The sequence below is a fragment of the Panulirus ornatus genome, chromosome 8 (genome assembly GCF_036320965.1).
Source record: "Panulirus ornatus isolate Po-2019 chromosome 8, ASM3632096v1, whole genome shotgun sequence".
In the NCBI taxonomy this organism is placed as follows: Eukaryota; Metazoa; Arthropoda; class Malacostraca; order Decapoda; family Palinuridae; genus Panulirus; species Panulirus ornatus.
Genome location: NC_092231.1, coordinates 27,068,383 through 27,094,630, shown reverse-complemented (window position 1 = coordinate 27,094,630; position 26,248 = coordinate 27,068,383). Strand labels below are relative to the sequence as shown.

The 26,248-nt window shown below is 42.0% G+C and overlaps 1 protein-coding gene across 1 annotated transcript in view; it reads left to right on the top strand.

The window, feature by feature from the left end:
- LOC139749876 (PRKR-interacting protein 1 homolog) overlaps nt 1-9,686 on the top strand; it is a 69,393-nt gene extending 59,707 nt beyond the window's left edge. The window contains exon 3 of the mRNA XM_071664249.1: nt 9,139-9,686. Within this exon, the coding sequence (XP_071520350.1) occupies nt 9,139-9,447 (309 nt within the window). The 3' untranslated portion in view covers nt 9,448-9,686. The remainder of the gene's footprint in view (nt 1-9,138) is intronic.
- Nucleotides 9,687-26,248: the final 16,562 nt, after the last annotated feature.

The following is a 26,248-nucleotide window of genomic DNA, read 5'->3' as shown; positions in this document are numbered from 1 at the left end:
ATTGAGGATGTAAGGCATGTGTATGTGTAGGAAGAGAGGAAAGTGATTGGTTCTTAGTGAATGTTTGTTTGCGGCAGGGGTGCGTGATGTCTCCATGGTTGTTTAATTTGTTTATGGATGGGGTTGTTAGGGAGGTGAATGCAAGAGTTTTGGAAAGAGGGGCAAGCATGCAATCTGTTGTGGATGAGAGAGCTTGGGAAGTGAGTCAGTTGTTGTTCACTGATGATACAGCGCTAGTGGCTGATTCTGGTGAGAAACTGCAGAAGCTGGTGACTGAGTTTGGTAAAGTGTATGAAAGAAGAAAGCTGAGAGAAATGTGAATAAGAGCAAGGTTGTCAGGTATAATAGGGTTAAGGGACAAGTCAATTGGGAGGTAAGTTTGAATGGAGAAAAACTGGAGGAAGTGAAGTGTTTCAGATATCTGGGAGTGGATTTGGCAGCGGATGGAACCATGGAAGCGGAAGTGAATCATAGGGTGGGGGAGGGGGCGAAAGTTCTGGGAGTGTTGAAGAATGTGTGGAAGTCAAGAACGTTATCTTGGAAAGCAAAACTGGGTATGTTTGGAGGAATAGTGGTTCCAACACTGTTATGTCACGAGGATTGGGTTATAGATAGAGTTGTGCGGAGGAGGGTGGATGTGCTGGAAATGAGATGTTTTAGGACAATATGTGGTGTGAGGTGGTTTGATCGAGTAAGTAATGAAATGGTAAGAGAGATGTGTGGTGGTAAAAAGAGTGTGGTTGAGAGAGCAGAGGAGGGTGTTTTGAAATGGTTTGGTTGCATGGAGAGAATGAGTGAGGAAAGATTGACCAAGAGGATATATGTGTCATAGGTGGAGGAACGAGAAGTGGGAGACCAAATTGGAGGTGGAAAGATGGGATGAAAAAAGATTTTGAGTGATCGGGGCCTGAACATGCAGGAGGATGAAAGGTGTGCAAGGAATAGAGTGAATTGGAACGATGTAGTATACAGGGGCCACCGTGCTGTCAGTGGATTGAACCAGGAAATGTGAAGCGTTTGGGGTAACCCATGGAAAGTTTTGTGGGTCCTGCATGTGGAAAGGGAGCTGTGGTTTCGGTGCATTATACATGACAGCTAGAGACTTAGTGTGAACAAATGTGGCCTTTGTTGTCTTTTCCTAGCGCTACCTCATGCACATGTGGGGTGAGGGACTTATCATTTCACGTGTGGCGGAGTGGTGACGGGAATGAATAAGGGCAGACAGTATGAATTATGTACATGTGTATATATGTATTTGTCTGTGTATGTATATATATGTATACGTTGAGATGTGTAGGTATGTATATGTGCGTGCGTGTATGTATATACATGTGTATGTGGATGGGTTGGGCCATTCTTTCGTCTGTTTCCTTGCACTGCCTCGCTAACGCGGGAGACAGTGACCAAGTATAATAAATTATGAATATATATGTATATATCTTTCCTTTCACCATCTCCCGCATTAGCGAGGTAGCATTAACAACAGAGGACTGACCCTTTGAGGGAATATCCTCACCTGGCCCCCTTCTCTGTTCCTTCTTTTGGAAAATTAAAACGAGATGGGAGGATTTCCAGCCCCTCTCCCTCCCCTTTTAGTCGCCTTCTACAACATGCTGGGAGTACATGGGAAGTATTCTTTCTCCCCTATATTTTTTTTCTGTTTATTATACTTTGCTGCTGTCTCTTGCGTTAGCGAGGTAGCGCAAGGAAATGGGCGAAAGAATGGCCCAACCCACCCACATACACATGTATGTACATAAATGCCCACACACGCACATATACCTATACATTTCAACATATACAGATATATACATACACAGACATAAACATATATACACATGTACATAATTCATACTTGAAGCCTTTATTCATTCTCACCGCCACACATGAAATGACAACCCCCTCCCCACGCATGCGCGCGAGGTAGCGCTAGGAAAAGACAACAAAGGCCACATTCGTTCACACTCAGTCTCTAGCTGTCATGTATAATGCACCAAAACCACAGCTCCCTTTCCACATCCAGACCCCACAGAACTTTCCATGGTTTACCCCAGACGCTTCACATGCCCTGGTTCAATCCATTGATAGCACGTCGACCCTGGTATACCACATCATTCTAATTCACTCTTCCTTGCACACCTTTCAACCTCCAGCATGTTCAGGCCCCGATCGCTTAAAATCTTTTTCACTCCATCCTTCCACCTCCAATTTGGTCTCCCACTTCTCGTTCCCTCCACCTCTGACACATATATCCTCTTTGTCAATCTTTCCTCACTCATTCTCTCCATATGACCAAACCATTTCAAAACACCCTCTTCTGCCCTCTCAACCACACTCTTTTTATTACCACACATCTCTCTTACCCTTTCATTACTTGCTCGATCAAACCACCTCACACCACATATTGTCCTCAGACATCTCATTTCCAACACATACACCCTTCTCTGCACAACTCTATCTATAGCCCACGCCTCGTAACCATATTACATTGTTGGAACCACTATTCCTTCAAACATACCCATTTTTGCTTTCTGAGATAACGTTCTTACCTTCCACACATTCTTCAGTGCTCTCAGAACTTTCGCCCTCTTCCCCACCCTATGACTCGCTTCTGCTTCCATGGTTCCATCCGCTGCCAAATCCACTCCAAGATATCTATAACACTTCATTTACTCCAGTTTTTCTCCATTCAAACTTACCTCCCAGTTGACTTGTCCCTCAACCCTAGTGTACCTAATAACCTTGCTCTTATTCACATTTACTCTCAGCTTTCTTCTTTCACATACTTTACCAAACTCAGTCACCAGCTTCTGCAGTTTCTCACCCGAATCAGTCACCAGCGCTGTATCATCAGCAAACAACAACTGACTTACTTCCCAAGCCCTCTCACCCACAACAGACCGCATACATGCCCCTCTCTCGAAAACTCTTGTATTCACCTCCATAACAACCCCATCCAACAAATTAAAAAACCATGGAAATGTCACACACCCCTGCCACAAACCAACATTCACTGAGAACCAATCACTTTCCTCTCTTCCTACTTGTACACATGCCTTATATCCTCAATAAAAACTTTTCACCGCTTCTTGCAACTTCCATACCATATATTTTTAATACCTTCTACAGAGCATCTCTATCAACTCCATCATGTGCCTTCTCCAGATCCATAAATGCTACATCCAAATCCATTTACTTTTCTAAGTATTTCTCACACATTCGTCAAAGAAACACTTGATCCACACATCCTCTACCACTTCTGAAACCACACTGCTTTTCCTCAATCTGATGCTCTGTACATGCTTTCACCCTCTCAATTAATACCCTCTCATATAATTACCCAGGAATACTCAACAAACTTATACCTCTGTAATTTAAGCACTCACCTTTATCCCCTTTGCCTTTGTACAATGTCTTTATGCATGCATTCTGCCAATCCTCAGGCACCTCACCATGAGTCATACATACATTATATATCCTTACCAATTCTTTTTTTAATAAATTCCATTGAAATACCATCCAAACCCGCTGCCTTGCAGGCTTTCATCTTCCGCAAAGCTTTTACTACCTCTTCTCTGTTTACCAAATCATTCTCCCTAACCCTCTCACTTTACACCTCACCTCGACCAAAACACCCTATATCTGCCACTCTATCATCTAACACATTCAACAAACCTTCAGAATAGTCACTCCATCTCCTTCTCACATCACCACTACTTGTTATTACCTCCCCATACATATACATACACATGCATGTATATTATTTTTTTCTATTATACTTTGTCGGTCTCCCGCGTTAGCGATGTAGTGCAAGGAAACAGATGAAAGAATGGCCCAATCAACCCACATACAATCTATATACATACCCATCCTCACACGGACATGTACATACCTATTCATGTCAACATATACATATATATACATAGAAAGACCTCTTCCCCACCCACGCTCGTGAGGTAGCGCTAGGAAAAGACAACAAAGGCGACAGCTCCCTTTCCCCATCTGGGCCATGTAAAACTTTTCATGGTTTACCCCAGATGCTTCATATGCCCTGGTTTAATCCATTGACATCACGTCGACCTTGGTATACCATATCGTCCCAATTCACTCTATTCCTTGTACACCTTTCACCCTCCTGCATATTCAGGCCCCAATCGCTCAAAATCTTTTTCACTCCATCCTTCCACCTCCAATTTGGTCTCCTACTTCTCCTCGTTCCCTCCACCTCTGACACATATATTGTCCTTGTCAGTCTTTCCTCACTCATTCTCTCCATGTGACCAAACCATTTCAATACACCCTCTTCTGCTTTTTCTACCACACTCTTTTTATTATCACACATCTCTCTTACCCTATTATTACTTACTCGATCAAACCACCTTACACCTCATATTGTCCTCACATATCTCATTTCCAACACATCCACCCTCAATAGCCCATGCCTCGCAGCCATATAAGATTGTTTGCACCATTATTCCTTCAAACATACCCATTTTTGCTTTCTGAGATAGTGTTCTCACCTTCCACACATTTGTCAACGCTCCCAGAACTTTTGCCCTCTTCCCCACCCTGTGACTCACCCCAACTCTCATTTGCCCTCTTTTTCACCTCTTGGACCCTTCTCTTTACCTCTTGCCTCTTTCTCTTATACATCTCCCAGTCTTTTGCACTATTTGCCTCTCTCTTCTCATTCACTATCGAACTTACTTCTTTATCCCACCATTCACCACCCTTTCTAATCTGCCCTCCTCCCAACTTTCTCATGCCACAAGCATCTTTTGCGCAAGCCATCACTGCTTCCCTAAATACATCTCATTCCTCCCCCACTCCCCTTATGTCATTTGCTCTCATCTTTTTCCATTCTGCACTCAATCTTTCCTGTTACTTCATCACACAAATCTCCTTTCCAAGCTCACTTACTCTCACCACTCTCTTACCCCACCATTCTCTCTTCTTTTCTGAAAACCCCTACAAGTCCTCACCTTTGCCTCCACAAGATAATGATCAGACATCCCTCCAGTTGCACCTTTCATCACATTAACATCCAAAAGTCTCTCTTTCACGCTTCTATCAATTAACACGTAATCCAGTAATGCTATCTGGCCATCTCTCCCGACTTACATACTTATACTAATGTATATATCTCTTTTTTAACCAGGTATTCCCAATCACAAGTACTTTTACAGCGCACATATCTACAAGCTTTTCACCATTTCCATTTACAACACTGAACACGCCATGTATACCAATTATACCCTCAACTGCCACATTACTCACCTTTACATTCAAATCACCCATCACTATAACCCAGTCTCGTGCATCAAAGCTGCTAACACACTCACTCAGCTGTTCCCAAAAGACTTCCCTCTGATAATATTTTTTCTTATGACCAGGTACATAGGCACCAATAATCACCCTTCTCTCTCCATCCACTTTCAGTTTTACCCATATCGATCTAGAGTTTACTTTCTTAAACTCTCTCACTTACTTCCACAACTCCTGCATCAGGAGTAGTGCTACTCCTTACCTTGCTCTTGTCCTTTCACCAACCCCTAACTTTACTCCTAAGATATTCCCAAACCACTCTTCCCTGTTACCCGAGAGCTTCATTTCACTCAGAGCCAAACCATCCAGGTTCCTTTCCTCAAACACACTACCTATCTCTCCTTTTTTGTCATCTTGGTTACATTGACACACACATTTAATCACCCCAGTCTGAGCCTTCGAGGAGGATTAGCACTCCTCGCATGACTCCTTCTCGTGCTACCCCTTTTAGAAAGTTGAAATACAAGGAGAGGAGGTTTTTTAGCCCCTTACTCCCGTACTCTTTAGTCACATTCTATGACATGCACGAAATATATATTTATTTTATTTGTAATGCTTTGTCGCTGTCTCCTGCGTTAGCGAGGTAGCGCAAGGAAACAGACGAAAGAATGGCCCAACCCACCCACACACACATGTATGTACATACACGTCCACACACAGCACATATACATACCTATGCATCGCAGCGTATACATATATATACACACACAGACATATACATATATACACATGTAAATAATTCATACTTTCTGCCCTTATTCATTCCCGTCGCCACCCCGCCACACATGAAATGACAACCCCCTCCCCTCGCATGTGTGCAAGGTAGCGCTAGGAAAAGACGACAAAGGCCACATTCGTTCACACTCAGTCTCTAGCTGTCACGTATAATGCACCGAAACCACAGCTTCCTTTCCACATCCAGGCCCCACAAAACTTTCCATGGTTTACCCCAGACGCTTCACATACCCTAGTTCAATCCATTGACAGCACGTCGAACCTGGTATACCACATCGTTCCAATTCACTCTATTCCTTGCATGCCTTTCACCCTCCTGCGTGTTCAGGCCCCGATCACTCAAAATCTTTTTCACTCCATCTTTCCACTTTCCAATTTGGTCTCCCACTTCTCCTCGTTCCCTCCACCTCTGACACATATATCCTCTTTGTCAATCTTTCCTCACTACTCATTCTCTCCATGTGACCAAACCATTTCAAAACACCCTCTTCTGCTCTCTCAACCACACTCTATTTATTACCACACATCTCTCTCACCCTTTCATTACTTACTCGATCAAACCACCTCACACCATATATATTGTCCTCAAACATCTCATTTCCAGCACATCCACCCTCCTCCGCACAACTCTATCTATAGCCCATGTCTCGCAACTATATAAGATTGTTCCCCACCCTATGATTCACTTCCGCTTCCATGGTTCCATCCGCCGCCAAATCCACTCCCAGATTTCTAAAACACTTCTTCCTCCAGTTTTTCTCCATTCAAACTTACCTCCCAACTGACTTGTCCCTCAACCCAACTGTACCTAATAACCTTGCTCTTATTCACAATTACTCTCAGCTTTCTTCTTTCACACACTTTACCAAACTTAGTCACCAGCTTCTGCATTTTCTCACCCGAATCAGCCACCAGCGCTGTATCATCAGCAAACAACAACTGACTCACTTCCCAAGCTCTCTCATCCATAACAGACTGCATATTTGCCCCTCTTTATTTACATAGGGTGTTCAGTGTTATAAATGGAAATGGTGAAGAGCTTGTAGATTTGTGTGCTGAAAAAGGACTGGTGATTGGGAATACCTGGTTTAAAAAGAGAGATATACATATGTATAGGTAAGTAAGAGAGATGGCCAGAGAGTGTTAGTGGGTTACGTATTAATTGATAGGCGTGTGAAAGAGAGACTTTTGGATGTTAATTCGCTGAGAGGTGCAACTGGAGGGAGGTCTGATCATTATCTTGTGGAGGCAAAAGTGAAGATTTGTAGAGGTTTTCAGAGAAGAAGAGAGAATGTTGGGGTGAAGAGAGTGGTGAGAGTAAGTGAGCTTGGGAAGGAGATTTGTGTGAGGAAGTACCAGGAGATATTGAGTGCAGAATGGAAAAAGGTGAGAGCAAAGGACATTATAGGAGTGGGCAAAGAATGGGATGTATTTAGGGAAGCAGTGTAGACTTGCACAAAAGATGCTTGTGGCAAGAGAAGCATAGGAGGTGGGCAGATTAGAAAGGGTAGTGAGTGGTGGGATGAAGAAGGAAGAGTATTAGTGAAAGAGAAGAGAGAGGCATTTGGACAAGTTTTGCAGGGAAATAGCAAAAATGAGTGGGAGAGGTATAAAAGAAAGAGGCAGGAGGTCAAGAGAAAGGTGCAAGAGGTGAAAAAGAGGGCAAATGAGAGTTGGGGTGAGAGAGTATCATTATATTTTCGGGAGAATAAAAAGATGTTTTGGAAGGAGGTAAATAAAGTGTGTAAGACAAGAGAACAAATGGGAGCATCAGTTAAGGGTGCTAATGGGGAGGTGATAACAAGTAGTGGTGATGTGAGAAGGAGTTGGAATGAGTATTTTGAAGGTTTGTTGAATGTGTTTGATGATGGAGTGGCAGGTATAGCGTGTTTTGGACGAGGTAGTGTGTGAAGTGAGAGGGTTAGGGAGAATGATTTGGTAAACAGAGAAAAGGTAGGAAAAGCTTTGTGGAAGATGAAAGCCAGCAAGGCAGTGAGTTTGGATGGTGTTGCAGTGGGATTTATTAAAAATGGGGTGACTGTGTTGTTGACTGGTTGGTAAGGATATTTGATGTATGTATGACTCATGGTGAGATGCCTGATGATTGGCGGAATGCCTGCATAGTGCCATTGTACAAAGGCCAAGGGGATAAAGATGAGTCTCGGTCATCCCACCTCTCATGATTTGAGCACCACTTTTAAGCTTACTTTACCCTGAATCTAGATATTTCTGCAAATTTTATATGAAGATTAGGAACAAATGCAACCCTACCACTGAACCTTCTGGTATGTCATTGGTCACTCCAGTCTGGTTAGAAAAGGCACTTCTGATTTGTGTTTCTGTTTTCAGTCCAGTAAAGGAGCCTCTTGTGTCTCTCTGAAAATCGAGCTTCTTCACCATCTGTTTTTATGTATAGGGTGGGAGGTTTATGCTCATGTTACTCTAACTCATCGCCTTCTATTTGTATTTATAGGCTTTTGAATTTTACTGTGTTACTGGTGATTACACTCCTTTACTTGGAACTATAGTGTGTGTGTGTGTGTGTGTGTGTGTGTGTGTGTGTGTGTGTGTGTGTGTGTGTGTGAGGTAGAGGGAGTTAGTAGTAATGGAATTGGGCAGGGAGGCAAGTTTCATTTTGCACTTAGCAAAGTAGTTTTGGAATTATAATGAATAAGTGATTGTCATTCACTTTTCAGGTGCACTTATTTTAAGATTTCCTTTAGACTTTGCCACACTTATCCAATGAAAATTTATGATCAGATGGTATCCAAAACTACATTTGTTGAAGTTATGAATTAGACATTTCTATTATTTTCATTTTGTTTAGACTTAACCACTGTTTCCCATGTCAGCGAGGTAGCGCAAGGAAACAGAGGAAGAATGGCCCAACCACTCATATACACATATATAAATACATAAACGCTCATACACACACAAATACATGCACAGCAGACACGTACATATATACACATGTATATATTCATACTTGCTGCCTACAGTGAGGCAGCACTAGGAATGTAAAAATTCATGTATTACCTACAAATTTTACGAAGGCAGACATTTTTGTTTTACTTACAGGATGAGCTGGATGAAGAATATCATCTGAAGCTAGAAGACAACAGAAGAGTCGTTGAAGAGAAAGCTGCTAAGAATCGAGCAAAGAGGCATCGGCAGAAAGAGAGACAGAGAGCGAAGAGACAGAAATTAAAAGAAATGAAGAACATGGGGGTTTCACAACCTAAAGAAAGTTCTTCGGAGGAGAGTAGTGATGAAGAGTTATCCATTAATGAAAATCAAGAAGTGGATAGAAGAAAACAAACTAGTGCTGATACTGTAGATGTTAATGATCCTGGAAAGGCTGATGAAGAAGAAAAGGGTGAAAAGTAGAAAATGACAGAAAGAAGAAAAGGAGATTTTAAAGATACAGTTTGATCAAGATAGGAATATGGAGGAGAGTGTTAATAAGGATACAAAGATATAGCAGTGAGTGTTCCTGAATGTAACGCATTCACAAGCCACCCAAGATCGAACACATAGGTTCAAATCCTGGTTCGGACAGTTGTTCCACGGTCAGTCCAGCTGTTCATCCACCCATAGGGCATGGGTTCAGGCTAGGGTACACACACACACACCACACACACACACACACACACACACACACACACACACACATATATATATATATATATATATATATATATATATATATATATATATATATATATATATATTTATTTATTTATTTATTTTGCTTTGTCGCTGTCTCCCACGTTAGCGAGGTAGCGCAAGGAAACAGGTGAAAGAATGGCCCAACCCACCCACATACACATGTATATACATACACGTCCACACACACAAATGGGAACTGCGGTGAAGGGGGCTAATGGGGAGGTGATAACAAGTAGAGGTGATGTGAGGAGATGGAGTGAGTATTTTGAAGGTTTGTTGAATGTGTTTGATGATAGAGTGGCAGATGTAGGGTGTTTTGGTCGAGGTGGTGTGCAAAGTGAGAGGGTTAGGGAAAATGATTTGGTAAACAGAGAAGAGGCAGTGAAAGCTTTGCGGAAGATGAAAGCCGGCAAGGCAGCAGGTTTGGATGGTATTGCAGTAGAATTTATTAAAAAAGGGGGTGACTGTATTGTTGACTGGTTGGTAAGGTTAATGTATGTATGATTCATGGTGAGGTGCCTGAGGATTGGCGGAATGCTTAAATAGTGTCATTGTCCTAAGGCAAAGGGGATAAGAGTGAGTGCTCAAATTACAGAGGTATAAGTTTGTTGAGTATTCCTGGTAAATTATATGGGAGGGTATTGATTGAGAGGGTGAAGGCATGTACAGAGCATCAGATTGGGGAAGAGCAATGTGGTTTCAGAAGTGGTAGAGGATGTGTGGATCAGGTGTTTGCCTTGAAGAATGTATGTAGGAAATACTTAGAAAAGCAAATGGATTTGTATGTAGGATTTATAGATCTGGAGAAGGCATATGATAGAGTTGATAGAGATGCTCTGTGGAAGGTATTAAGAAGGCAAGTTGTTAGAAGCAGTGAAAAGTTTTTATCGAGGATGTAAGGCACATGTACATGTAGGAAGAGAGGAAAGTGATTGGTTCTCAGTGAATGTAGGTTTGCGGCAGGGGTGTGTGATGTCTCCATGGTTGTTTAATTTGTCTATGGATGGGGTTGTTAGGGAGGTGAATGCAAGAGTTTTGGAAAGAGGGGCAAGTATGCAGTCTGTTGTGGATGAGAGAGCTTGGGAAGTGAGTCAGCTGTTGTTCGCTGATGATACAGCGCTGGTGGCTGATTCATGTGAGAAACTGCAGACGCTGGTGCCTGAGTTTGGTAAAGTGTGTGAAAGAAGAAAGTTGAGAGTAAATGTGAATAAGAGCAAGGTTATTAGGTACAGTAGGGATGAGGGTCAAGTCAATTGGGAGGTAAGTTTGAATGGAGAAAAACTGGAGGAAGTAAAGTGTTTTAGATATTTGGGAGTGGATCTGGCAGTGGATGGAACCATGGACGGGCTGTCAATGGATTGAACCAGGGCATGTGAAGCGTCTGGGGTGAACCAGGGAAAGTTCTGTGGGGCCTGGATGTGGAAAAGGAGCTGTGGTTTTGGTGCATTATTACATGACAACTAGAGACTGAGTGTGAACAAATGGGGCCTTTGTTGTCTTTTCCTAGCGCTACCTCACACACATGAGGGGGGAGGGGGTTGTTATTCCATGTGTGGCGAGGTGGTGATGGGAATGAATAAAGGCAGACAGTATGAATTATGTACATGTGTATATATGTATATGTCTGTGTGTGTATATATATGTGTACATTGAGATGTATAGGCTTTGTATATTTGTGTGTGTGGACGTGTATGTATATACATATGTATGTGGGTGGGTTGGGCCATTCTTTGGTCTGTTTCCTTGCGCTACCTCACCAACGCGGGAGACAGCAACAAAGGAAAATAAAATATAAATAGATAAATAAATATACTATACATGACAGCTAGAGACTGAGTGTGAACGAATGTGGCCTTTCTTGTCTTTTCCTAGTGCTACCTCGCGTGCATACGAGGGGGGGGTTGTCATTTCTTGTGTGGCAGTATGTTGACGGGAATGAATAAAGGCAGCAAGTATGAATTATGTACATGTGTATATATGTAGATGTCTGTGTATGTATATATATGTATACGTTAAAGTGTATGGGTATGTATATGTGCGTGTGTGGATATATATATACATTTGTGAGTTGGTTGGGCCATTCTTTCGTCTGTTTCCTTGCGCTGCCTCGCTAACGCGGGAGACAGCGACAAAGTATAATGATAAATAAATAAATTGATATATATACACAGACATATACACATATGCATATTCATACATGCTGCCTTCATCCATTCTTGTCGCCACCCCGCCACACATGAAACAGCACCCCCTCCCCCCTGCGCACACACAAGGTAGCGCTAGGAAAAGACAAAGGCCACATTTGTTCACATTCAGTCTCTAGTTGTTATGTGTAATGCATCAAAACCACAGCTCCCTTTCCACATCTAGGCCCCACATAACCCCAAACGCTTCACATGCCCTGGTTCAATCCATTGACAGCAAGTCCACCCTGGTATACCACATCATTCCAATTCACTCTATTCCTTGCTTGCCTTTCACCCACCTGTATGTTCAGGCCCCAATCACTCAAAATCTTTTTCAGTCCATACTTCCACCTCCAATTTGGTTGGGCAGACTGGTAAGGATCTTTCTGTTAGACTTAAGCAACATGAATATAGTATAAGAACGGGACAAGAATCAAATGCCTTGTTTAATCACATTAAAAACTATGATCATTGTATTGACTGGAGTAATGCCATCTCAGTTATTAACTCTAACTCTATTACCATGAGAAATATCACTGAATCTTCTATTATTGAATACACAAAGAATTATAATCTTAATATTAGTGATGGTCTGTACAAATTAGATAACTTTATTGTTGATAAAATTTGTAAAATGATAAGTTTATGAACACTCGTTGTATGTCTTGGACAATTGCATGTTTACCAAATGGTGTCTTAGCTTCATCTCTTCAATGTATATCAACTGACTTATATTTTTCTGTTGTGTCTCCCCTGATGATGTGATTATTACACGAAAGTGCACTTGGGAATTTATCATGTTTCATTTTCCCCATGGACTCATAGGAATATCTTGATCACATGCAAAAGTGTGATCCTTTCCAGTATATATATATATATATATATATATATATATATATATATATATATATATATATATATATATATATATATATATATATCTATATATATATACATAAGTATACGTATGTAAGTAGGAGAGATGGCCAGAGAGCGTTATTGGATTACGTGTTAATTGACAGGCGCGCGAAAGAGAGACTTTTGGATGTTAATGTGCTGAGAGGTGGAACTGGAGGGATGTCTGATCATTATCTTGTGGAGGCTAAGGTGAAGATTTGTATGGGTTTTCAGAAAAGAAGAGTGAATGTTGGGGTGAAGAGGGTGGTGAGAGTAAGTGAGCTTGGGAAGGAGACTTGTGTGAGGAAGTACCAGGAGAGACTGAGTACAGAATGGAAAAAGGTGAGAACAATGGAAGTAAGGGGAGTGGGGGAGGAATGGGATGTATTTAGGGAATCAGTGATGGATTGCGCAAAAGATGCTTGTGGCATGAAAAGAGTGGGAGGTGGGTTGATTAGAAAGGGTAGTGAGTGGTGGGATGAAGAAGTAAGATTATTAGTGAAAGAGAAGAGAGAGGCATTTGGACGATTTTTGCAGGGAAAAAGTGCAATTGAGTGGGAGATGTATAAAAGAAAGAGACAGGAGGTCAAGAGAAAGGTGCAAGAGGTGAAAAAGAGGGCAAATGAGAGTAGGGGTGAGAGAGTATCATTAGATTTTAGGGAGAATAAAAAGATGTTCTGGAAGGAGGTGAATAAAGTGTGTAAGACAAGGGAGCAAATGGGAACTTCAGTGAAGGACGCAAATGGGGAGGTGATAACAAGTAGTGGTGATGTGAGAAAGAGATGGAGTGAGTATTTTGAAGGTTTGTTGAATGTGTTTGATGATAGAGTGGCAGATATAGGGTGTTTTGGTCGAGGTGGTGTGCAAAGTGAGAGGGTTAGGGAAAATGATTTGGTAAACAGAGAAGAGGTAGTAAAAGCTTTGCGGAAGATGAAAGCCGGCAAGGCAGCAGGTTTGGATGGTATTGCAGTGGAATTTATTAAAAAAGGGGGTGACTGTATTATTGACTGGTTGGTAAGGTTATTTAATGTATGTATGATCCATGGTGAGATGCCTGAGGATTGGCGGAATGCATGCATAGTGCCATTGTACAAAGGCAAAGGGGATAAGAGTGAGTGCTCAAATTACAGAGGTATAAGTTTGTTGAGTATTCCTGGTAAATTATATTGGAGGGTACTGATTGAGAGGGTGAAGGCATGTACAGAGCATCAGATTGGGGAAGAGCAGTGTGGTTTCAGAAGTGGTAGAGGATGTGTGGATCAGGTGTTTGCTTTGAAGAATGTATGTGAGAAATACTTAGAAAAGCAAATGGATTTGTATGTAGCATTTATGGATCTGGAGAAGGCATATGATAGAGTGGATAGAGATGCTCTGTGGAAGGTATTAAGAATATATGGTGTGGGAGGCAAGTTGTTAGAAGCAGTGAAAAGTCTTTATCGAGGATGTAAGGCATGTGTACGTGTAGGAAGAGAGGAAAGTGATTGGTTCTCAGTGAATGTAGGTTTGTGGCAGGGGTGTGTGATGTCTCCATGGTTGTTTAATTTGTTTATGGATGGGGTTGTTAGGGAGGTGAAAGCAAGAGTTTTGGAAAGAGGGGCAAGTATGAAGTCTGTTGTGGATGAGAGAGCTTGGGAAGTGAGTCAGTTGTTGTTCGCTGATGATACAGCGCTGGTGGCTGATTCATGTGAGAAACTGCAGAAGCTGGTGACTGAGTTTGGTAAAGTGTGTGAAAGAAGAAAGCTAAGAGTAAATGTGAATAAGAGCAAGGTTATTAGGTACAGTAGGGTTGAGGATCAAGTCAATTGGGAGGTAAGTTTGAATGGAGAAAAACTGGAGGAAGTAAAGTTTTTTAGATATCTGGGAGTGGATGTGGCAGCGGATGGAACCATGGAAGCGGAAGTGAATCATAGGATGGGGGAGGGGGCGAAAATCCTGGGAGCCTTGAAGAATGTGTGGAAGTCGAGAACATTATCTCGGAAAGCAAAAATGGGTATGTTTGGAGGAATAGTGGTTCCAACAATGTTGTATGGTTGCAAGGCGTGGGCTATGGATAGAGTTGTGCGCAGGAGGATGGATGTGCTGGAAATGAGATGTTTGAGGACAATGTGTGGTGTGAGGTGGTTTGATTGAGTAAGTAACGTAAGGGTAAGAGAGATGTGTGGAAATAAAAAGAGCGTGGTTGAGAGAGCAGAAGAGGGTGTTTTGAAATGGTTTGGGCACATGGAGAGAATGAGTGAGGAAAGATTGACCTCGAGGATATATGTGTCGGAGGTGGAGGGAACAAGAAGTGGGAGACCAAATTGGAGGTGGAAAGATGGAGTGAAAAAGATTTTGTGTGATCGGGGCCTGAACATGCAGGAGGGTGAAAGGAGGGCAAGGAATAGAGTGAATTGGATCGATGTGGTATACCGGGGTTGACGTGCTGTCAGTGGATTAAAACAGGGCATGTGAAGCGTCTGGGGTAAACCATGGAAAGCTGTGTAGGTATGTATATTTGCGTGTGTGGACGTATGTATATACATGTGTATGGGGGTGGGTTGGGCCATTTCTTTCGTCTGTTTCCTTGCGCTACCTCGCAAACGCGGGAGACAGCGACAAAGCAAAAAAAAAAAATATATATATATTATAATTCATTTATTTTATTATACTTTGCCGCTGTGTCCTGTGTTAGCGAGGTAGCGCAAGGAAACAGATGAAAGAATGGCCCAACCCACCCACATGTATATACATACACGTCCATGCACGCACATATACATACCTATACATCTCACGGTATACATATATATACACACAGACATATACATATATACACATGTACATAATTCATACTGTCTGCCCTTATTCATTCCCGTCGCCACTCTGCCACACATGAAATAACAACCCCCTCCCCCATCATGTGTGCAAGGTAGCACTAGGAAAAGACAACAAAGGCCACATTCGTTCACACTCATTCTCTAGCTGTCATGTATAATGCACTGAAACCTCAGCTCCCTTTCCACATCCAGACCCCACAAAACTTTCCATGGTCTACTCCAGACGCTTCACATGCTCTGGTTCAATCCATTGATAGCACGTCGACCCTGGTATACCACATCGTTCCAGTTCACTCTATTCCTTGCATGCCTTTAACTCTCCTGCATGTTCAGGCCCCGATCACTCAAAATCTTTTTCACTCCATCTTTCCACCTCCAATTGGGTCTCCCACTTCTCTTCGTTCCCTCCACCTCTGACACATATATCCTCTTGGTCAATCTTTCCTCACTCATTCTCTCCATGTAACCAAACCATTTCAAAGCACCCTCTTCTGCTCTCTCAACCACACTCTTTTTATTACCACACATCTCTCCTACCCTATTAAATATATATATTTAATTATTTAGTGTATGCATAACTCATGGTAAGGTGCCTGAGGATTGGCGGAATGCTTGCATAGTGCCATTGTGAAAGAGAAGAGAGACACATTTGGATGAGTTTTGTAGGGAAATAGTGCAAATGACTGTAGATGTATAAAAGAAAGAGGAAGAAGGTCAAGAGAAAGGTGCAAGAGGTGAAAAGAGGGCAAATGAAAGTTGGGGTGAGAGTATCATTAAATTTTAGGGAGAATAAAAAGGGGCTTAGAAGGAGGTAAATAAAGTGCATAAGACAATAGAACAAATGGGAACATCAGTGAACGGAGCTAATGGGGAGGTGATAACAAGTAGAAGGGATAACAAGTAGTGGTGATGTGAGGAGATGGAGTGAGTATTTTGAAGGTTTGTTGAATGTGTTAGATGATAGAGTGGCAGATATAGGGTATTTTGGTCGAGGTGGTGTGTGAAGTGAGAGGGTTAGGGAGAATGATTTGGTAAACAGAGAAGAGGTAGTAAAAGCTTTGCTGGCAAGGCATTGGGCTTGGATGGCATTGCAGTGGAATCATTAAAAAAAAAAAAACGGGTGACTGTGTTGTTGACTGTTTGGTAAGGATATTTAATGTATGTATGGCTCATGGTGAGGTGCCTTAGGATTGGTTGAATGCATGCATAGTGCCATTGTACAAAGGCAAAGGGATAAAACCGAGTGCTCAAATAAAAGAGGTATAAGTTTGTTGAGTATTCCTGGGAAATTATATGGGAGGGTAATGATTAAGAGGGTGAAAGCATGAACAGAACATCACATTAGGGAAGAGCAGTGTGATTTCAAAAGTGGTAGAGGATGGGTGGATCAGGTGTTTCCTTTGAAGAATGTATGTGAGAAATACTTAGAAAAGCAAATGGATTTGTATGTAGCATTTATGGATCTGGAGAAGGCATATAATAGAGTTGATCGAGATGCTCTGTGGAAGGTATTAAGAATATATGGTGTGGGAGAAAAGTTGTTAGAAACAGCGAAAACATTTTATCGAGGATGTAAGGCATGTGTACAAGTAGGAAGAAAGGAAAGTGATTGGTTCTCAGTGAATGTCAGTTTGTGGCAGGGGTGCGTGATGTCTCCATGGTTGTTTAATTTGTTTATGGATGGGGTTGTTACGGAGGTGAATGCAAGAGTTTTGGAGAAAGGGGCAAGTATGGAGTCTGTTCTGGATGAGAGGGTTTGGGAAGTGAGTCAGTTGTTGTTCACTGATGAAACAAGGCTGGTGGCTGATTCATGTGAGAAACTGCAGAAGCTGTTGACTGAGTTTGGTAAAGGGTATGAAAGAAGAAAGCTGAGAGTGAATGTGAATAAGAGCAAGGTTATTAGGTTCATTAGGGTTGAGGGATAAGTCAATTGGGAGGTAAGTTTGAATGGAGAAAAAATGGAGGAAGTGGAGTGTTTTAGATATCTGGGAGTGGATTTGGCAGCGGATGGAACCATGGAAGTGGAAGTGAGTCACAGGGTGGGGGAGGGGGCAAAAGTTCTGGAGCATTGAAAAATGTGTTTAAGGTGAGAACATTGTCTTGGAAAGCAAAAATGGGTGTTTGAAGAAATAGTGGTTCTAACAATGATATATAGTTGCGAGGCATGGGCTATATATAGAGTTGTGCAGAGGAGGATGGATGCATGTACAGAGCATTAGATTGGGGAAGAGCAGTGTGGTTTCAGAAGTGGTAGAGGATGTGTGGATCAGGTGTTTGCTTTGAAGAATGTATGTGAGAAATACTTAGAAAGGCAAATGGATTTATATGCAGCATTTATGGATCTGGAGAAGGCATATGATAGAGTTGATAGAGATGCTCTGTGGAAGGTATTAAGAATATATGGTGTGGGAGGCAAGTTGTTAGAAGCAGTGAAAAGTTTTTATCGAGGATGTAAGGCATGCGTACGTGTAGGAAGAGAGGAAAGTGATTGGTTCTCAGTGAATGTAGGTTTGCGGCAGGAGTGTGTGATGTCTCCTTGGTTGTTTAATTTGTTTATGGTTGGGGTTGTTAGGGAGATGAATGCAAGAGTTTTGGAAAGAGGGGCAAGTATGCAGTCTGTTGTAGATGAGAGAGCTTGGGAAGTGAGTCAGTTGTTGTTCGCTGATGATACAGCGCTGGTGGCTGATTCATGTGAGAAACTGCAGAAGCTGGTGACTGAGTTTGATAAAGTGTGTGAAAGAAGAAAGTTGAGAGTAAATGTGAATAAGAGCAAGGTTATTAGGCGCAGTAGGGTTGATGGTCAAGTCAATTGGGAGGTAAGTTTGAATGGAGAAAAACTGGAGAAAGTGAAGTGCTTTGGATATCTGGGAGTGGATTTGGCAGCGGATGGAACCATGGAAGCGGAAGTGAATCATAGGGTGGGGGAGGGGGCGAAAGTTCTGGGAACCTTGAAGAATGTGTGGAAGTCGAGAACATTGTCTCGGAAAGCAAAAATGGATATGTTTGAAGGAATAGTGGTTCCAACAATGTTGTATGGTTGCGAGGCGTGGGCTATGGATAGAGTTGTGCGCAGGAGGGTGGATGTGCTGGAAATGAAATGTTTGAGGACAATATGTGTTGTGAAGTGGATTGATCGAGTAAGTAATAATAGGGTAAGAGAGATGTGTGGTAATAAAAAGAGTGTGGTTCAGAGAGCAGAAGAGGGTGTTTTGAAATGGTTTGGTCATATGGAGAGAATGAGTGAGGAAAGATTGACCAAGAGGATATATGTGTCAGAGGTGGAGGGAACGAGGAGAAGTGGGAGACCAAATTGGAGGTGGAAAGATGGAGTGAAAATGATTTTGAGCGATCGGGGCCTGAACATGCAGGAGGGTGAAAGGCGTTCAAGGAATAGAGTGAATTGGAATGATGTGGTATACCGGGGTCGACGTGCTGTCTATGGATTGAACCAGGGCATGTGAAGCGTCTGGGGTAAACCATGGAAAGTTGTGTGGGGCCTGGATGTGGAAAGGGAGCTGTGGTTTCGGTGCATTAATATATGACAGCTAGAGACTGAATGTGAACGAATGGGGCCTTTGTTGCCTTTTCCTAGCGGTACCTCGCGCACATGATGGGGGAGGGGGTTGTTATTTCGTGTGGCGAGGTGGCGATGGGAATGAATAAAGGCAGACAGTATGGATTATGTACATGTGTATATATGTATATGTCTGTGTGTGTATATATATGTATACATTGAGATGTATAGGCATGTATATGTGCGTGTGGACGTGTATGTTTATACATGTGTATGTGGGTGGGTTGGGCCATTTCTTTTGTCTGTTTCCTTGCGCTACCTCGCTAACGTGGGAGACAGCGACTAAGCAAAATGAAATAATAATAAATAAGTTATATCTATTCCTTGCTTGCCTTTCACCCACCTGTATGTTCAGGCCCCAATCACTCAAAATCTTTTTCAGTCCATACTTCCACCTCCAATTTGGTTGGGCAGACTGGTAAGGATCTTTCTGTTAGACTTAAGCAACATGAATATAGTATAAGAACGGGACAAGAATCAAATGCCTTGTTTAATCACATTAAAAACTATGATCATTGTATTGACTGGAGTAATGCCATCTCAGTTATTAACTCTAACTCTATTACCATGAGAAATATCACTGAATCTTCTATTATTGAATACACAAAGAATTATAATCTTAATATTAGTGATGGTCTGTACAAATTAGATAACTTTATTGTTGATAAAATTTGTAAAATGATAAGTTTATGAACACTCGTTGTATGTCTTGGACAATTGCATGTTTTACCAAATGGTGTCTTAGCTTCATCTCTTCAATGTATATCAACTGACTTATATTTTTCTGTTGTGTCTCCCTGATGATGTGATTATTACACGAAAGTGCACTTGGGAATTTATCATGTTTCATTTTCCCCATGGACTCATAGGAATATCTTGATCACATGCAAAAGTGTGATCCTTTCCAGTATTATATATATATATATATATATATATATATATATATATATATTATATATATATATATATATATATATATATATCTATATATATATACATAAGTATACGTATGTAAGTAGGAGAGATGGCAGAGAGCGTTCTTGGATTACGTGTTAATTGACAGGCGCGCGAAAGAGAGACTTTTGGATGTTAATGTGCTGAGAGGTGGAACTGGAGGGATGTCTGATCATTATCTTGTGGAGGCTAAGGTGAAGATTTGTATGGGTTTTCAGAAAAGAAGAGTGAATGTTGGGGTGAAGAAGGTGGTGAGAGTAAGTGAGCTTGGGAAGGAGACTTGTGTGAGGAAGTACCAGGAGAGACTGAGTACAGAATGGAAAAAGGTGAGAACAATGGAAGTAAGGGGAGTGGGGGAGGAATGGGATGTATTTAGGGAATCAGTGATGGATTGCGCAAAAGATGCTTGTGGCATGAAAAGAGTGGGAGGTGGGTTGATTAGAAAGGGTAGTGAGTGGTGGGATGAAGAAGTAAGATTATTAGTGAAAGAGAAGAGAGAGGCATTTGGACGATTTTTGCAGGGAAAAAAGTGCAATTGAGTGGGAGATGTATAAAAGAAAGAGACAGGAGGTCAAGAGAAAGGTGCAAGAGGTGAAAAAGAGGGCAAATGAGAGTAGGGGTGAGAGAGTATCATTAGATTTTAGGGAGAATAAAAAGATGTTCTGGAAGGAGGTGAATAAAGTGTGTAAGACAAGGGAGCAAATGGGAACTTCAGTGAAGGACGCAAATGGGGAGGTGATAACAAGTAGTGGTGATGTGAGAAAGAGATGGAGTGAGTATTTTGAAGGTTTGTTGAATGTGTTTGATGATAGAGTGGCAGATATAGGGTGTTTTGGTCGAGGTGGTGTGCAAAGTGAGAGGGTTAGGGAAAATGATTTGGTAAACAGAGAAGAGGTAGTAAAAGCTTTGCGGAAGATGAAAGCCGGCAAGGCAGCAGGTTTGGATGGTATTGCAGTGGAATTTATTAAAAAAGGGGGTGACTGTATTATTGACTGGTTGGTAAGGTTATTTAATGTATGTATGATCCATGGTGAGATGCCTGAGGATTGGCGGAATGCATGCATAGTGCCATTGTACAAAGGCAAAGGGGATAAGAGTGAGTGCTCAAATTACAGAGGTATAAGTTTGTTGAGTATTCCTGGTAAATTATATTGGAGGGTACTGATTGAGAGGGTGAAGGCATGTACAGAGCATCAGATTGGGGAAGAGCAGTGTGGTTTCAGAAGTGGTAGAGGATGTGTGGATCAGGTGTTTGCTTTGAAGAATGTATGTGAGAAATACTTAGAAAAGCAAATGGATTTGTATGTAGCATTTATGGATCTGGAGAAGGCATATGATAGAGTGGATAGAGATGCTCTGTGGAAGGTATTAAGAATATATGGTGTGGGAGGCAAGTTGTTAGAAGCAGTGAAAAGTCTTTATCGAGGATGTAAGGCATGTGTACGTGTAGGAAGAGAGGAAAGTGATTGGTTCTCAGTGAATGTAGGTTTGTGGCAGGGGTGTGTGATGTCTCCATGGTTGTTTAATTTGTTTATGGATGGGGTTGTTAGGGAGGTGAAAGCAAGAGTTTTGGAAAGAGGGGCAAGTATGAAGTCTGTTGTGGATGAGAGAGCTTGGGAAGTGAGTCAGTTGTTGTTCGCTGATGATACAGCGCTGGTGGCTGATTCATGTGAGAAACTGCAGAAGCTGGTGACTGAGTTTGGTAAAGTGTGTGAAAGAAGAAAGCTAAGAGTAAATGTGAATAAGAGCAAGGTTATTAGGTACAGTAGGGTTGAGGATCAAGTCAATTGGGAGGTAAGTTTGAATGGAGAAAAACTGGAGGAAGTAAAGTTTTTTAGATATCTGGGAGTGGATGTGGCAGCGGATGGAACCATGGAAGCGGAAGTGAATTATAGGATGGGGGAGGGGGCGAAAATCCTGGGAGCCTTGAAGAATGTGTGGAAGTCGAGAACATTATCTCGGAAAGCAAAAATGGGTATGTTTGAGGAATAGTGGTTCCAACAATGTTGTATGGTTGCAAGGCGTGGGCTATGGATAGAGTTGTGCGCAGGAGGATGGATGTGCTGGAAATGAGATGTTTGAGGACAATGTGTGGTGTGAGGTGGTTTGATCGAGTAAGTAACGTAAGGGTAAGAGAGATGTGTGGAAATAAAAAGAGCGTGGTTGAGAGAGCAGAAGAGGGTGTTTTGAAATGGTTTGGGCACATGGAGAGAATGAGTGAGGAAAGATTGACCTCGAGGATATATGTGTCGGAGGTGGAGGGAACAAGAAGTGGGAGACCAAATTGGAGGTGGAAAGATGGAGTGAAAAAGATTTTGTGTGATCGGGGCCTGAACATGCAGGAGGGTGAAAGGAGGGCAAGGAATAGAGTGAATTGGATCGATGTGGTATACGGGGTTGACGTGCTGTCAGTGGATTAAAACAGGGCATGTGAAGCGTCTGGGGTAAACCATGGAAAGCTGTGTAGGTATGTATATTTGCGTGTGTGGACGTATGTATATAAATGTGTATGGGGGTGGGTTGCGCCATTTCTTTCGTCTGTTTCCTTGCGCTACCTCGCAAACGCGGGAGACAGCGACAAAGCAAAAAAAAAAAATATATATATATTATAATTCATTTATTTTATTATACTTTGCCGCTGTGTCCTGTGTTAGCGAGGTAGCGCAAGGAAACAGATGAAAGAATGGCCCAACCCACCCACATGTATATACATACACGTCCATGCACGCACATATACATACCTATACATCTCACGGTATACATATATATACACACAGACATATACATATATACACATGTACATAATTCATACTGTCTGCCCTTATTCATTCCCGTCGCCACTCTGCCACACATGAAATAACAACCCCCTCCCCCATCATGTGTGCAAGGTAGCACTAGGAAAAGACAACAAAGGCCACATTCGTTCACACTCATTCTCTAGCTGTCATGTATAATGCACTGAAACCTCAGCTCCCTTTCCACATCCAGACCCCACAAAACTTTCCATGGTCTACTCCAGACGCTTCACATGCTCTGGTTCAATCCATTGACAGCACGTCGACCCCGGTATACCACATCGTTCCAGTTCACTCTATTCCTTGCATGCCTTTAACTCTCCTGCATGTTCAGGCCCCGATCACTCAAAATCTTTTTCACTCCATCTTTCCACCTCCAATTGGGTCTCCCACTTCTCTTCGTTCCCTCCACCTCTGACACATATATCCTCTTGGTCAATCTTTCCTCACTCATTCTCTCCATGTAACCAAACCATTTCAAAGCACCCTCTTCTGCTCTCTCAACCACACTCTTTTTATTACCACACATCTCTCCTACCCTATTAAATATATATATTTAATTATTTAGTGTATGCATAACTCATGGTAAGGTGCCTGAGGATTGGCGGAATGCTTGCATAGTGCCATTGTGAAAGAGAAGAGAGACACATTTGGATGAGTTTTGTAGGGAAATAGTGCAAATGACTGTAGATGTATAAAAGAAAGAGGAAGAAGGTCAAGAGAAAGGTGCAAGAGGTGAAAAGAGGGCAAATGAAAGTTGGGGTGAGAGTATCATTAAATTTTAGGGAGAATAAAAAGGGGCTTAGAAGGAGGTAAATAAAGTGCATAAGACAATAGAACAAATGGGAACATCAGTGAACGGAGCTAATGGGGAGGTGATAACAAGTAGAAGGGATAACAAGTAGTGGTGATGTGAGGAGATGGAGTGAGTATTTTGAAGGTTTGTTGAATGTGTTAGATGATAGAGTGGCAGATATAGGGTATTTTGGTCGAGGTGGTGTGTGAAGTGAGAGGGTTAGGGAGAATGATTTGGTAAACAGAGAAGAGGTAGTAAAAGCTTTGCTGGCAAGGCATTGGGCTTGGATGGCATTGCAGTGGAATCATTAAAAAAAAAAAAACGGGTGACTGTGTTGTTGACTGTTTGGTAAGGATATTTAATGTATGTATGGCTCATGGTGAGGTGCCTTAGGATTGGTTGAATGCATGCATAGTGCCATTGTACAAAGGCAAAGGGATAAAACCGAGTGCTCATATAAAAGAGGTATAAGTTTGTTGAGTATTCCTGGGAAATTATATGGGAGGGTAATGATTAAGAGGGTGAAAGCATGAACAGAACATCACATTAGGGAAGAGCAGTGTGGTTTCAAAAGTGGTAGAGGATGGGTGGATCAGGTGTTTCCTTTGAAGAATGTATGTGAGAAATACTTAGAAAAGCAAATGGATTTGTATGTAGCATTTATGGATCTGGAGAAGGCATATAATAGAGTTGATCGAGATGCTCTGTGGAAGGTATTAAGAATATATGGTGTGGGAGAAAAGTTGTTAGAAACAGCGAAAACATTTTATCGAGGATGTAAGGCATGTGTACAAGTAGGAAGAAAGGAAAGTGATTGGTTCTCAGTGAATGTCAGTTTGTGGCAGGGGTGCGTGATGTCTCCATGGTTGTTTAATTTGTTTATGGATGGGGTTGTTACGGAGGTGAATGCAAGAGTTTTGGAGAAAGGGGCAAGTATGGAGTCTGTTCTGGATGAGAGGGTTTGGGAAGTGAGTCAGTTGTTGTTCACTGATGAAACAAGGCTGGTGGCTGATTCATGTGAGAAACTGCAGAAGCTGTTGACTGAGTTTGGTAAAGGGTATGAAAGAAGAAAGCTGAGAGTGAATGTGAATAAGAGCAAGGTTATTAGGTTCATTAGGGTTGAGGGATAAGTCAATTGGGAGGTAAGTTTGAATGGAGAAAAAATGGAGGAAGTGGAGTGTTTTAGATATCTGGGAGTGGATTTGGCGGCGGATGGAACCATGGAAGTGGAAGTGAGTCACAGGGTGGGGGAGGGGGCAAAAGTTCTGGAGCATTGAAAAATGTGTTTAAGGTGAGAACATTGTCTTGGAAAGCAAAAATGGGTGTTTGAAGAAATAGTGGTTCTAACAATGATATATAGTTGCGAGGCATGGGCTATATATAGAGTTGTGCAGAGGAGGATGGATGCATGTACAGAGCATTAGATTGGGGAAGAGCAGTGTGGTTTCAGAAGTGGTAGAGGATGTGTGGATCAGGTGTTTGCTTTGAAGAATGTATGTGAGAAATACTTAGAAAGGCAAATGGATTTATATGCAGCATTTATGGATCTGGAGAAGGCATATGATAGAGCTGATAGAGATGCTCTGTGGAAGGTATTAAGAATATATGGTGTGGGAGGCAAGTTGTTAGAAGCAGTGAAAAGTTTTTATCGAGGATGTAAGGCATGTGTACGTGTAGGAAGAGAGGAAAGTGATTGGTTCTCAGTGAATGTAGGTTTGCGGCAGGGGTGTGTGATGTCTCCTTGGTTGTTTAATTTGTTTATGGATGAGGTTGTTAGGGAGATGAATGCAAGAGTTTTGGAAAGAGGGGCAAGTATGCAGTCTGTTGTAGATGAGAGAGCTTGGGAAGTGAGTCAGTTGTTGTTCGCTGATGATACAGCGCTGGTGGCTGATTCATGTGAGAAACTGCAGAAGCTGGTGACTGAGTTTGATAAAGTGTGTGAAAGAAGAAAGTTGAGAGTAAATGTGAATAAGAGCAAGGTTATTAGGCGCAGTAGGGTTGATTGTCAAGTCAATTGGGAGGTAAGTTTGAATGGAGAAAAACTGGAGAAAGTGAAGTGCTTTGGATATCTGGGAGTGGATTTGGCAGCGGATGGAACCATGGAAGCGGAAGTGAATCATAGGGTGGGGGAGGGGGCGAAAGTTCTGGGAACCTTGAAGAATGTGTGGAAGTCGAGAACATTGTCTCGGAAAGCAAAAATGGATATGTTTGAAGGAATAGTGGTTCCAACAATGTTGTATGGTTGCGAGGCGTGGGCTATGGATAGAGTTGTGCGCAGGAGGGTGGATGTGCTGGAAATGAAATGTTTGAGGACAATATGTGTTGTGAAGTGGATTGATCGAGTAAGTAATAATAGGGTAAGAGAGATGTGTGGTAATAAAAAGAGTGTGGTTCAGAGAGCAGAAGAGGGTGTTTTGAAATGGTTTGGTCATATGGAGAGAATGAGTGAGGAAAGATTGACCAAGAGGATATATGTGTCAGAGGTGGAGGGAACGAGGAGAAGT